The sequence below is a fragment of the Mauremys mutica genome, chromosome 6 (assembly GCF_020497125.1).
Source record: "Mauremys mutica isolate MM-2020 ecotype Southern chromosome 6, ASM2049712v1, whole genome shotgun sequence".
Lineage (NCBI taxonomy): Eukaryota > Metazoa > Chordata > Testudines > Geoemydidae > Mauremys > Mauremys mutica.
The window spans coordinates 130,695,507-130,710,535 of NC_059077.1; the positions used below are offsets into that span (position 1 = coordinate 130,695,507).

The window sequence follows — 15,029 nt, forward strand, 5'->3', positions numbered from 1 at the left end:
GGGTCTGTGTTTGCATCAGGCTAGTGTGTCTGGCTCAACAAGGCAGAGTTCCAGAGTCCCAAGCTGGCAGGGAAACGGGCTCAGAGGTAGTTTCAGCACATCAGGTGACAGTCCCAAGGGGGTCTCTGTGACCGAACCCATCACAGGAACGTCCCTTAGCCTTTGCTTAACAAGTGCCTTTATCTCCCCCCGGATTGGGGGACCCTGCACCCAGCATGTCCTCGTCGGTGCAGAATGCCCTGGCTCCGTCTTCCCAGGAACCGGTGCCGAAAAAGGACTCCTCCCGAGCTGCTCGGCACCAGCATGACTCCTCCCACGGCCAATCGGCTAGGCACCAGTCTCAGTCACCGGTGCCTCAGAAGAAGAAGATCCGGAGAGGGGGTGTTCTCCCTGGCTAAGTCTAAGGAGCCCAATGGCTGAGAGACCCCAGTTGGGCCACAGCACCAGGTCCCCGGGCAGGGCCGCATCAACTCCTGCCCAGGTGAGGCAGTTGAGTCCGGGCCCACCATGATTGCCAGACCCTACTGGCCAGCAACTGCTGCTCCCATCGACACTGGAGGCTTTCGAGGTGGCTCAAGACTTGCTGCGTCTCACAGTGCTGTTCTCGCCCCCTAGTACAGAGGTGGCTTCGGCCCTGTCTGCAGCACCGCGACCCCAGGTGCAATCAAGAGGGAAGCCAGCGATGATGTCCTGGTGCTCCCTTTCTCCACGGCACCCTCCGGCACCAACACCTCCAGAGAGAGAACTCAGTCGGTCTCTGAGCTCCTGACGCTCGGTGCCCCGAAGCACAGCTCCTCTATGGTCTTCGTATTCGGAGACCTCAGAGTCAGACTCTTAACGCTCCAATAAGAGCAGGAGGTTCAGGTCATGGCGGGAGAGACGTACTTACCTTGTGTCTTGGCCACCAGAGTGGCAGAACCCTTCTCAGTAGCCCTTCTGGACTCCATGAGATTTTCACCAGAGCCAGGGAAGGAGCCAAGCGTCCCGCTAAGCAGCAACTTTGGTGGCTTTGGCCATCTTTATCCCACCGGCTGAGTGACCAGCCACTGAACCACTGACACCATTGTCTGCAGCACCAGCACTGGCGCTGGCTTCAGGTCCAGCTTCGGCACCAGCTGCAGCTCCGGTGCTGACATTGGCACCGGCTTTGATAGTGGCTCCAGTGGCACCAGTAGCGACCCCAGCACCGACAGCGGCTCCGGCACCAATAGTGCTGCCACCGATGCTGCCACCAGCAGTCTGGTGCCTACAGCCCCCGCACCAAGCACGACGCCGTCCGTGTCTGCTCCTGCACGGGACCCCCAAGAGTCACGGGATCCCTTGGGTGCTGATGGCAGGGAGCAGCTGCAGTTATTTGGAGCTTCCTCCTCTTTGTCGCCAAACAAGGCGCTGGCTGATACCACCATAGCCCTGGCGCTCGAGAACAATTGGGTGTTGCAGCAGTTGCTGCGCTGGGTTGCCCAGGGTCTGGGTATCAAGGCAGAGGAGGTAGTAGAGGACTCTGATCCCATAGTGGATATCCTTGCACCCTCTGGACCTTCCTGTATTGCCCTGCTACTCATAAAACTATCATGGACACGAACAAAACCCTGTGGCAGACCCCAGCCACGTTGCCACCCGCTGCCAAGCACAGTGAACGGCGATACTTTGTGCCCTCTAAGGGTTATGAACATCTTTATTCCCACCCACAACCTGATTCCCTTGTGCATGCAGCTAACCAGCGTGAGCGGCAAGGTTTTCAAGGTCCCTCCCCCAAAAACAGGGAGGCTAAAACACTTGAGTTTTTCGGGAGGAAGGTCTATTCCAAAGGTGGATTGCAGCTCCGTATTTCCAACCAACAGGCCATGGTCATCCGGTTCTCTTTGAGTACCTCTACTGCAATGGCAGACTTTGCAGAGCTGCTCCTCCTAGACTCCCGTGCTGAGTTTTCTGCCTTGGTTGAGGAGGGCAAGCTAATCTCCCGAGCTTCCCTCCAGGCGGCGCTGGACATTGCTGATGCCGCCATGAGAGTCATGGCTGCAGGAGTGGCCGTGAGAAGGGGCTCCTGGCTCCAGGTCTCTGGTCTCCCGTATGAGGTCCAGCAGACCATACAGGACCTCCCTTTGAGGGTGTGACTCTGTTTTCGGAGAAGACAAGATAAAAGGCTACATAGCCTAAAAGACTCTAGAGCTACCCTCAAATCCTTGGGCCTACACGCTCCCGCCATGCAGCGCAAGCCTTTCAGGTCTCAACCTCCTCCGCGGTTCTACCAACAGAACCTATTGTACAGCTCCCAGAGGAGGAATAAGAGCAGCAGGAAAAGGCTGCACCCATCCTCAGGCCAGGGCTCTGGCCAACCCAAACCACCTTCCAGCCCCAAACCAGCCTTTTGAAGGAGCGGTCAAGGATGGTGCACCAGATCAAAAACAGTATCTACCCCCGCCTTACCTTTTCCTCCGACTGTCCCCTTTCTGCCGTGCATGGTCCCATATCACTTTGGACCACTGGGTGCTCCGCACAGTAGAGAGGGGATACTCCATCTAATTCTGTGCCCTCCCACCCTTCCACCCCTCTTCCTCATCCCTCTTCAGGGACCCCTTGTGATGGGTTTGGTCACAGAGGTCCCCTTGGGACTGTCGCCTGATGTGCTGTGAATACCTCTGAGCCCATTTTCTCTGCAAGTTTGGGCCTCCAGAACCCTGCCTTGTTGAGACAGACACGCCAGTCTAAACCACATGCCCCAAAGCTGCTGATTTAACTGAAAACAGCTTAAAAAGCACTCCTGTCTCTATCACCCAGACACTCTGCTCCCAACGGGATCCAAACCCCAGATAAATCCATTTTACTCTGTATAAAACTTATACAGGGTAATCTCATAAATTGTCCACCATTTATAATGCTGATCGAGAGAAGCTGTTTGCTCCCCCAGGTATAAGTATAAAAAGTAGGATTTAAGTGGTTCCAAGTAATAACAGACAGAACAAAGTAAGTTATCAAGCAAAATAAAACAAAACACGCACGCCTAAGCCTAATACATTGAGAAACTGATTACAGATAAAATCTCACCCTCGGAGATGTTCTAATAAGCTTCTTTCACAGACTGGACTCCTTCCTAGTCTGAGCCCAGTCCTTTCCCTTGGTACAGTTCTTGTTAGCTCCAGCTCAGGTGGTAACTAGGGGATTTCTCATGACTAGAACTTCCTTTGTTCTGTTCCATCCCCTTATATGGCTTTGGCACAAGGTGGGAATCCTTTGTCTCTCTGGGTCCCCACCCCTCCTTCTGAACGGAAAAACCGCAGGTTTAAGATGAGTTCCAGACAGTACCAGGTGACATGGTCACATGTCCTGTGAGACCCCAAGCCTTCATTCTTCCTGGCCTGACCAACAGGAAGGCTTGCAAGTAAACAGAGCCATTTACAACTAATTATCCTAGTTGATGGGAGCCATCAAGATTCCAAACCACCACTAATGGCCCACACTTTGCATTATTACAATAGAACCTCAGTTATATTTCATTTTTCTAGTTTCAGATACAAGAGTGATACATTTATACAAATAGGATGACCGCACTCAGTAGATTATAAGCTTTGATGTTCTGTATCAGGGATCAGCCAGCAACCTTTGACATGCAGCCCACCAGGCGGGCTGATCCGGGCCGGCTTGTTTACCTGCCACATCCGCAGTTTCGGCCGATCGCGGCTCCCGCTGACCGCTATTTGCTGTTCCAGGCCAATGGACACTGCAGGAAGCAGTGTGGGCCAAGGGATATGCTGGCTGCTGTTTTGCCGCAGCCCTCATTGACGTGGAGTGGCAAACTGCAGCCAGTGGGAGCTGCGATCGGCCACGTGCCAAAGGTTGCCGATCCTTGTTCTATATCAACAAATGGGGTGGGTGCACGTTCCTTTCCGCTGTGCCAGGAAGCCCTCATGTTGTGGGACTTCTTTGTAGAGCACTTGATACATCCGCAAGCATTGTACCTCCCCGGAGTACAGAATGAGTTGGCAGACTATCTCAGCAGGTTGTTCCACAGCCGTGAGTGGTCCCTTCGCTCAGACGTGGCGACCTCAACCTTCCATTGGTGAGGATTTCCCCAGATAGACCTGTTTGCCACGCGACACAACAGGAAGTGCCAGCAGTTTTGCTCCTTCCTGAATCACAGCCCAGGCTCCATTGCGGACGTGTTCCTCCTCCCATGGGGAGGCCGTCTCCTATACGCGTTCCCACCCATCCCTGTCGTTTACACGGTGCTCCTCAAGATATGGAGGGAAGAAGCTTCGGTAATATTGATAGCTCCAGCCTGGCCCTGCCAGCACTGGTACATATCACTCAGGGAAATCTCAGTGGAAGCTCCAGTCATCTTGCCGCTCTTCCTGGATTTACTAACTCAGGATCGCAGCCGTCTCCAACACCCGAACCTCGAGTCGCTGCACCTCATGGCGCGGAAGCTCCATGGTTGAACCCAATGGAGCTTTCTTGCTCTGATCAGGTTAGGCAACTCCTCCTTGGCAGTAGAAAACCCTCCACGAGAGCCACCTACCTTGCCAAGTGGAAGAGATTTTCAGTCTGGTCGGTGCAGCACCGTTCATCCCCGACACTCACCTCTGTGCCATTTATTAGACCATCTTCTCCATCTCAAGCAGCAGGGGCTGTCCATGTCATCAATAAGGGTTCACTTGGCCACCATCTCTGCCTTCCACCCAGGTGTAGAGGGCCGCTCAGTCTTTACTAACCCTATGATCAGCCGTTTCCTTCGACAGCCTATCCTGGCTTGGGACCGCAATCTATTCCTTTCCAGACTTATGGGACCACCCCCCCTTTGAACCTTTGGCGACATGCTCCCTGCTCTATCTTTCATACAAGGTAACGTTTCTGGTAGCGATAACCTCAGCCAGGAGGGTGTCTGAGCTCAAGGCACTGACATCAGAGTCCCGTTACACGGTGCTCTATAAGGACAAGGTTCAGCTCAGGCCTCACCCAGCCTTCCTCCCAGAGTTGTCTCCCAGTTTCACATCAACCAGGACATCTTCCTCCCAGTGTTCTATCCTAAGCCACACTCAGGCGGCAGAGAGCAGAGGCTTCACTCATTGGTTGGCCGCAGGGCACTAGTCTTCTACATCCAGAGAATGAAGCCGTTCTGAAAGTCTGTCCAGTTATTCATGGCAGTGGCGGACAGAATGAAAGGTCTTCCTGTCTCCTCTCAATGTATCTCGTCATGGATCATGCCCTGCATCCATGAGTGCTACAACCTGACGAAAGTGCCCGTTCCTCTGATCAGTGTGCACCAGGGCTCAGGCCTCTTCAACAGTGTTCCTGGCGCAGGTTCCCACCCAGGAAATCTGCAGAGCCGCGACATGGTTCTCCCTACTCACTTTCACCATGCACTATGCAATCACCCAGCAGGCCAGAGACGATGTGGCCTTTGGAAGGGCAATGCTCCAATCAGTAGATGACTCCGAACCCACCTCCTGAACTTGGGCTTGTGAGTCACCTGTTTGGAATGGACACGAACAAGCACTTGAAGGGGGAAAAAAACGGTTACAACAGTTACAAGAAGGTGATAACCATTTTTTTTCAATGAGAATTTTTCCCTTTCATGGAGTTGTCTCTCGTATATAGTTGGTATTTGTTTTTGTAAATTTATAGTTGATTTAGTTAGGTTTCATTTTCTTAATTGCTTTGTAGTCTACTAGAATGGTCAGTTCTCACTTGTTGTGGGTGCTGACGCCCAGTACCAGGGAATGCCTCATTCTTGGGGCTTTAGTCCTTGCACTGTCTGCAGGGAATCCAGACCCTCATTCTCAGTGCTTAAAGTGCCTTGGCGAGGGTCATGTCTGTGACAGGTGCCAGATCTACTTTAAACCCCAAACTAGAAAGGATAGGGAGGGGTCACCTCTTTGCGGAGGCAGCCCTGCATCCGTGTTCAGCGCCTGCTCACTCAGGGCAGGCACAAAGCCTACTTCAGTTAGGAGCGCTCCTCCAGACATTGTAGGGTCTTGATATTACTCTCCCAGTACCAAGGAAAAAAAACACTGGCCTAGTGCTTTGAAGGACTCATCTTGCAAGAGATTGAAGTTCCCAGCTCCTTCGGCCAGGATACGGGGAGTACTTGTTGGTGCCAATAGCACCTCAAGCAGGGTTGTCAACTGCAGCATCAAGCCTTGTGCCTCTGAAATCAACCACTGCTGCAGTACCACCCACTCTGCAGCACGGAGCCCTTCGACACAAGAGCAGAGACATCGGGGAATCTCTCTGTGCTGATAACGGACAATTTGGCACCCCCTTATCTGGTGCCGTCAAGAGGCAAGCCTAGGATGCTTTCTTCGGTATTGTCATCTCTTGACTCTTGATGGAGGTCCTTGGCACCGAGAAGTACTGTGTCCTTCTGGTCAGGTGACTTTGGCTCATATGTGTCTTGATCTAGAGAGAGGTGACGTCACTCTCCATCCAGGCGTTTTCGCCCTTGGTATACAGCAGAGATTCCACATTGGTCGAGGGACGTGGATCTTTGGTCTGGAAGAGGTTGGGGTCTAATGCCCTACCAGTGGCCATACTGGAGCCTCTGAGGGTTTCCTCCCACCACCAGCTCCTCCCTCCAGGTCCCCAAGTAGACACCAGGATAGTCTGTGAGATGGCATGTGAGGTCACCCTCAGTATGGGGTTGGGTGCCGAGCAGCAGCCCCAGCAGGATGGGTGCCCCAGCAGGATCTCTATCAGAGAAGTTAAGGAAGGTTCCACCTCAACTTGCTCTGTGTTCTTCCTCCTCCTCCTCCTCCCTGGTGGTGTCCAGTGTGTCCTCACCTCTTCAGGATGATTACAGGGCATATCAGGACCTGTTGCAGAAGGTGGCTTCTTCTCTGGACATACAAGTGGAGGTAGTTTAGGAGAGCTCACATTGATTGGTGGATATTTTGGGTTCAATAGAGCCCTCTTGAGGAGCCCTCCTCATTAACAAGGCCATTCTGGAGTCCACAGAGGTTTTGTGGCAAATACTGCCTTCTCTACCACCGATGGCCCAAAGGACTGAGGAAGAGGTATCATGTCCCCTCATGGGATTTTGAGCGTTTGTACAACTCCAACACCCTCTTAGGGTTTTTGGTGGTCTCAGCTGTGATGGAGAGCACATCGGGCAACCTGTTTCTACCCCAAAGTCGAGAGAGGCAAAGAAACTCTCTCTTTTCACTAGGAAAAATTATTCTGTTGCTAGGCTGCAGTTTCGTATTTCAATCCAGCAAGCCTTGCTGGGAAGATAAGATTTCTTCCACTGGGGCAATGGTCTCAAGTTTGTAGACAAGTTACTTGAGATGCCAGACGAGTGTCTGGCAGTAGAGGACAAGGGAAAACTGTTTGCTTGGACCTTTCTCCAGGCTGCTTTGCATGGGACAGACTGCGGCCAGGGCCATGAGCCTCTGCTGTCACAATGTGTACGTGTTCATGGCTTCAGTCGTCAGGTCTTCCTCTGGAGGTCCAGCAGACTATTGGGTATCTCTCCATTGAGGGACTGACCCTATTTTCCCAGCAGACTGATAAGCATCACAGTTGCAAGAACTCCAAGGCTATGCTGAAGTTTGTGGGTTTGTACTCCACTCTCTAAAAAGCAGTTCTGCCATCAGTCATTCCACTGTTACCAGCCCTTTACGCTGTAGCAACCTGTCCAGACTAGGAGGAAAAGGAAGAGTTATAGGAGGAGACCACCACCTCCTCACTTCTCATGCAGTGAGCTTGTCCAGACAGCCCGGAAATGCAAAGCAGTCTGATTCTTTTGTTGAAGACAGCTTACCAGTTTGCCTTACACCAGCTTCTTGTTCCTGTTTTTTCCAATAGGTTTTTGACTTTTTAAGTGCTTGGACCCATACTAACACAGACAGGAGGGTCCTAAACACTGTGGAATTGGGACACACCCTTCAATTTATTTCTATTCCCTGCCCCCAGTCCCCTTCATCCATCCCTTTACAGAGGCCACTCTCACAGGAGGTCCTCCTTTGGGAAGTCGAATCTCTCCTGCTATTGGGAACCATAGAGAAGATCCCTTATTTCCAGAGGGAAAGGATTTTATTCATGCTGCTTCCTAATTCCAAAGGCAAAAGGAAGGCTCAAACCCACCTGAGAAAGCTAAACAAATATGCAAGGAATTTTGCCTGGTCACCCTAGCATCCATTATTCCCTCCTTGGATCCCAGTGACTAGCATGCTGCCCTTGACTTGATGGATTCGTATTTCCATGTGTCAATCCATCAAAGCCACAGGAGATTCCTCAGATTCATGGTCAGTTGACATTCCTGACTGTTGGCCTATCCGCGGCCCTGTGAGTGTTCACAAAATGCATGGTGGGCTGCGTTCCTAAGGAAAACAGGAGTTCTGCTGTTTTCCATACCTGGACCCCTGGTTGGTGAGAGGTCAGTCCAAGAGCCAGGTGGAATTCAGTGTGGTCGTTTGTATTCAGAGTGCTGGGGCCGCTGATCAATGAGGAAAAGTCAGTCTTCTCCCTGCTCAAAGAATAGAGTTTATAGGTGTGGTCCTGTATCCTACTGTAGCCGGGGCTTTCTTCCTGTAAACCAGAGTCCAGACTGTCAGCCGTCTCATTAGACGTAAAAGCCCATCCAACCATGGCTGTAGGGAGCTGCCTCGTGCGGTCTCGTGTATGTATGTGGTTCAGCATGCCAGTCTTCATCTAAGGAAGTTGCAGGGCTTACTGAGCTCAGTTTTCTCCCCGATATGTGACTGGACATGTTGGTCCGAGTGCCCACGGCAGTCTTAGCCTCTTTGGACTCATGGATGGGACCCCGCCAACATATGTGTGGGCGTTCACCTTCATTCTCCCACAACCCCTACTGACTCTGGTTACAGACGCTTCTGCCCTAGATTGGGGAGCCCACCTGGGGAATCTACAGACTAACACTGGGTTGGCCAAGATTTAGCTCTCTACATAAACATGAGAGCCAATCATCTAGCTCAGGGGTGAGCAAACATCTGGGTATGGAAATTGTATGGTGGGCCATGAATGCTCACAAAATTGGGGGTTGGGGTGTGGGAGGGGGTGTGGACTCTGGGGTGGAACTGGGCATGAGTGTTTGGGGATGCAGGAGGATGCTCCGGGCTGGGACCGAGGGGTTCAGAGGGCAGAAGGGGGATCAGGGCTGGGGGGTGTCGGGTGCAGGCTCTGGGCGGCTCCCGGAAGCAGCGGCATATCCTCCCTCCGGCTCCTACATGGAGGCACGGCCAGGCAGTTCTGCGCACTGCCCCATCTGCAGGTGCCGCCCCATCTGCAGGTGCTGCCCCTACAGCTCCCATTGGCTGTGGTTCCTGGCCAATGGGAGCTGCAGGGGTGGCACTTGGGACAGGGGCAGCGTACGGAGCGCCCTGGCTGCCCCTAAGCGTAGGAGCTGGAGAGAGGACATGCTCCTGCTTGCAGGAGCCGTACAGAGGGGAAAAGCCTTCAATACTGCTTCCAGGCTGGAGCGCCGGAGCGGGGCAAGCCCTGGACCCCGCTCCCCAACGAGAGCTCGAGGGCCAGATTAAAACGTCTGAAGGGTCAGATGCGGCCCCTGGGCCGTAGTTTGCCCACCCCTGATCTAGGTTGTCACACTTTCCTGCCCCACATCAAGGGAAGGAATTTTCTGTGTTATCTGTAAGAACTAGTAGAGATGTTCTACATGAACAGACAGGGAGGGGCCATATTGTATCTTTTCTGCCAAGAGGAGATGCACCTTTGGGTGTTTGGAACACAGAGATTCACCTCAATGTCTCCTGCCATCCGGTTGTCTGGAACATTCCAGACTATTTTAAGCCTGGGGTTTCCCCACATATATATACCTGCCCCTGGAAATTTCCACTACTTGCATCCGACGAAGTGGGTATTCACCCACGAAAGCTCATGCTGCAAAACGTCTGTTAGTCTATAAGGTGCCACAGGATTCTTTGCTGCTTTTATAGACCTCTTTGTAACTCAACTCATAAAGCATCAGCGGTTTTGTTCAAGAGCAGGTCACAGTCCAGTGTCTCTGACAGACGCTTTCCTGTTGCCTTGGAAAGACAAAATTCATTTATTGTTCCCCTTTGGTTCCACTCATCCCCAGGGTGCTAAAAGTCAAGCAGCATTATACTTGCATGATCCTCCTAGCACTGGCGTGGCTTTGCCAGGATTGGTTTTCCGCTGTGCTGAGTCTCTCAATCAGGACTCCATTGACATTGCCTCCAGAAGCAGTCCTGTTTCACAGGACCATGGTCACCTTCTTCATCCTGTGCCAGTTGCTCTTCGTTGTAACCATGGAGTGTGCAGGCTGTAACACCCCAGGAGGAAGCCTCTTCAAGGGATGTGCAAAACGACCTCTTGAATAGCCGAAAATGATCATCTAGGTATATTTACCTGTTAAAGTTGAAATGATTCTCCCTGTGGTCTCAACAAAAGGGGATTCTCCAGGCCGGGTTCCTATACAGCATATTCTGGACTATTTCTTCTATTTGAAACAACAAAGTCTTCCTGTTAGTTCCATCAGGGCTCACCTAGCAGCTATCTCTGCTTTCTACCCTCCAGTTGCTAATCACTCAGTTTTTTCTAGTCTGTCACTCAAATTCTTGAAGAGTCTGGCCTGGTTATCATTCCCAAGTAAAGGGTTGTATCGCTCCTTTAGATTTAAATCTGATGTTAACAACGCTGATGTTAACAACGCTGCCCTTTAAACCACTGGCTACCTGTTCGTTGCTTCATCTTTCATTTAAAGTAGCCTTTTTTGGTGGCAATTACCTCTGCGAGGTGAGTAGGAAAATTGCAAGCCCTGGTATCTGACCCACCATATACATTTTTTTAAAGGACACTTTTAAAAGTATTCTTATGCCCCTTCTTAAGTTTCTGACCAAAGTGACATCAAGTGAGAACCTAATCGGGCAATGTAACTACCAGCCTTCTTTCCTAAGCCTTGTGCCCATATATTGGATGTCAGGAGAGCATTAGCTTTTCACTTGGACAGAACTAGATCATTCTCATAGCTGTTTATGGCAGTCATGGACAGGATGAAGGGTACTCCAGTCTCGACTCAGAGAATCTTGTCATGGATTTCCTGTTTGTGATAGCACATTGCCAGTGTGACTCTGCCAAGTAGCGTGGTAGCACACTTGATGAGATGGCACACAGCTTCTGACGCTTATCTAACTCAAGTGCCTATACAGGACATTTGTAGAGCTGCACTTGGTCATCAGTACATACATTTGCATCTCATTATGCCATATCTCAACATTCTAGAGACAATGCCAGGTTTGGACATGTAGTTGTACAATCACTGTTCAGAGAGACGCCAATCCCACCTCTGAATTCATCACTTGAATTCACCAAGTGTGCATCACTTGAAGTGGCGTGGTTATGCACAATCACTCGGAGAAGAAAAATGGTTGTTAAACTGTTATGTAACTCTTGTTTGAGATGCATTGCACATGTCCATTCCATGTCCCATCTCCCTACCCCTGTATAGCACCGTCTGTCAACTAAGAAGGTGCTGTGGGGAGTTGGGAGTGACTCTGCCCTTTATACCATTGCTCAGCAGCACAAGGTGGCAGAGAGCACATGCATTGTTCCAACAGGTACTGGTAAGGGAAAAATCTCCGACTATGCACACTGGGTGCATCAAAACCTGAAGCAGAATGAAATGTGCAACATGTCTGGAAAAACAACAGTTACAGAATGGGTTAGTAACCTTTTCTGTCCCCTTGCTGACTGGAGTGTCAGGGATGGCTCTCTTCTCCAGGTAGTGATGGTGGGTGTGACTGGCACATTGACACTGACTCTCAATCTCTCTCTTTCAATCATACAGAGTCGAGGTGTGCTGCGGCGAGGGCAAGCAGGTGAATCCTCTGACATTCCGGCTTCTCACCTGGCTGCAGGATGACACCTTCTTGGCAGTCAGCCAGGGGCAGCTTGCCGAGCACTCCATCATCCACCATCTGACTGGAGGTCCTGAGGCAGAGGGAGGGTGCCTACATCTCCGGTATTGGAAAGGAGCTTTATACTCCTTGTGCTGCTTATGAAAACTTGCAAGTGATTCTAGAAATGAATAAAGGCCTCTAAGCTGTCATGGGATAAGAGAGAAAGTCCTCTCATGGATTGGTAACTGGTAAAACGGTAGGAAACAAAGGGTAGGAATAAATGGTCAGGTTTCAGAATGGAGAGAGGTAAATAGTGGTGTCCCCCAGGGGTCTGTATTGGCACCAGTCCTATTCAACATATTCATAAATAATCTTGAAAAAGGGGTAACAGTGAAGCGGCAAAATTTGCAGATGATACAAAACTACTCAAGATAGTTAAATCCCAAGCAGACTGCAAAGAGCTACAAAAGGATCTCACAAAACTGGGTGACTGGGCAACAAAATAGCAGATGAAATTCAATGTTGATAAATGCAAAGTAATGCACATTGGAAAACATAATCCCAACTATACATGTACAGTGATGGCGTCCAAATTGGCTGTTACCACTCAAGAAAGAGATCTTGGAGTCATTGTGGATACTTCTCTGAAAACCTCCACTCAGTGTGCAGCGACAGTCTTGAATACTGTGTGAAGATGTGTTTGACCCAACTCAAAAAAAAAAAATATTGGAATTGGAAAAGTTTCAGAAAAGGGCAACAAAAATAATTAGGGGTATGAAATGGCTGCCATATGAGGAGAGAGTAATAAGACTGGGACTTTTCAGCTTCGAAAAGAGATGACTAAGAGGGGATATGATAGAGGTCTATAAAATCATGACTGGTTAGAGAAAGTAAATAAGGAAGTGTTGTTTACTCCTTCTCATAATTTCATTTGGTGACCCCTATTTCTTGTGTTAACAGGCAACAGGTTTAAAACAAACACAAGTATTTTTTCACACAACGCACAGGCAACCTGTGGGACTCCCTGCCAGAAGATGTTGTGAAGGCCAAGACTATAACAGGGTTAAAAAAAAACCTAGATAAGTCCATGGAGGATAGGTCCATCAATGGTTATTAGCCAGGATAGGCAGGGATGGTGTCCCTAGCTTCTGTTTGCCAGAAGCTGGGAATGGGCGACAGGGGATGGATCACTTGTTGATTCCCTGTTCTGGTCACTCCTTCTGGAGCACCTGGCATTGGCCACTGTTGGAAGACCGGATACTGGGCTAGATATACTTTAGTCTGTCCCAGTATGGCCATTCTTTATATTCTTATGCTCCAGGGGCCTGGGATGGGCTTGTGGTACAGGTGCTGGCTGGCTCCTGCTGGTGAGGCAGTGCACCCCGTAAACTCTGGGTGCTATCAGGCTTCTCCCTACTGTTGACATGTTGTGGCTCATTGTGGGGATTTCTTGGCAAAAGGTATCGCATCAGATTGGATACCTGTGTGCTGCGGCAACTGGAATGCTGGAAATGGCTCCGTAATACAAGAGTCCATGTGGGGCCTCTGCCCCTAGGGCCAGCACATTACTGGGGTCTTGGCAGAGATGCTGTTGCATGAGTATGGGGCACAAGGCAGTGTCATGCTTCTCCCAGGGGAGCTCCCACTGGGTCAGGGCCAAACACATTCAGGGAATGGAGACAAGAAGCTAAATAGGGGACTTGGCTCTTCAGGGATGCCAGTCTAGCATTTCCTCTCAGCCCTGAGCTCTGGGAATAGCCAAGAATCTTCCCCTACTGCCACACCCAGCTGGTAGTTTGTAATGGATTCTGTGGCCTGTCCAAGCAACTTGAGGGTCCCCACTGCTCATGCCAGGGGGCAGCTGAGCCACCAGAATTAACTTTACCACTTGGGGGTAGTAAAATTGAATGGGCGCTTGATCAGAATATCTGCTTCTCTTCTGAGTATCTGCACCTATGGGTACTCCACCATAGGAGTACCTGTGCACGCTCAACCAGACAATGCAAAGCAGTGTGTCTGGGCCTATGCTTGCACAAAGCAGCACCTTGTGCCTCCTAACAAGGGAATGTAAGGACCAGCCGCCATGCAGTTCCTTCTCAACTGCCCGCAGCTCAAGACAGAGCGATTGTGCATCCAGCTGATTCTACGGCTTCCAGCCATTTCTCGATATTCCATTAGTTGTTCAGTTTCTCCATTTCTTAGTTATTTTGTTCTAATTAGTTTATTTTATAGTTGTGATTAGAAGGAAGCAAATCCCTTTTCTCCTCTTTTACTTGGGCTTGCCACCTCCTGGGTTATGCCAAAGACCTTGGGGTTTAAGCCTCGCCAGACCTGCCACAGGTCTTTTCCCTATAGTGACATGCATTCAAACTGCCTCTGCTGCCTTGGAGGCACCCACATCCTGTCTGCGGATAAGGTGTGTACAGGCAGATCATGGAATGATAGAGGAGCTACATTCAAGGTCATTCTAATGCAGCAATCTCTAGTCCCAGTGAGGTCTGCTTCCTCCTGTTACATTTGCTAAAAATCTTGGCCTGACCAGAGAGACTGGAATGCAGCCCCCCTGCAGTGTGACAGCATATTCCACCACAGCTCTGTCTACTTCTATAGCTCTACTAAAGGGGTATTCCTATATAAGAAATTTGTAGTGCTGAGACTTGGTCTTCCATCCATACCTTTGCCAAGCATTATGCTGCTGTTCGTCCTTCCAGGGACGATACTGCCTTCGGTGATACAGTCCTCCAAACCATCTTAGACTTACCTCCTGAGCACCATCTCTCACTGAATTACTTCTTGGGAGTCTCTGACGGAGGAGCATTCATAGGGACATATACACAGAGCGCTTACTTAACTTACAGTAACTTGAGTTTTTCAAGGTGTTTTGTCCCTGTGAGTGCTCCACCTCCCGTCATCTTCCCCCTCAGCTGTGCTTCACAGTCAAGAAGGAACCAATTGGTAGCAGGTTAAATGTCCTCTTTACGTGCCCTTGTGTGGGGACACGAGGTGCTACTTTCCACAAGCGCGGGACTATGGACACTGCTTTGCATTCTCCATTTGAGAGCACACAAGTGCATGCATCCTATGGTTGAGCACTTGTAGGGACAAAACATCTCAAAAAACTCAAGTTACTATAAAAGTTAGTAATGGCTCCTTTTGACCAATGAGAGGACTATAGCTGCAACCCCCTCTGCCTTCCCA

The 15,029-nt window shown here is 50.3% G+C and overlaps 1 protein-coding gene across 3 annotated transcripts in view; it reads left to right on the forward strand.

Moving 5' to 3' along the window:
* The window catches only part of ELP1 (elongator acetyltransferase complex subunit 1), a 123,750-nt gene that overhangs the window by 45,954 nt on the left and 62,767 nt on the right, over nucleotides 1–15,029 (forward strand). For all 3 annotated transcript variants that reach the window (XM_045020783.1, XM_045020785.1, XM_045020782.1), the window contains one exon: nucleotides 11,780–11,953. In XM_045020783.1, the coding sequence (XP_044876718.1) occupies nucleotides 11,780–11,953 (174 nt within the window). The remainder of the gene's footprint in view (nucleotides 1–11,779; nucleotides 11,954–15,029) is intronic.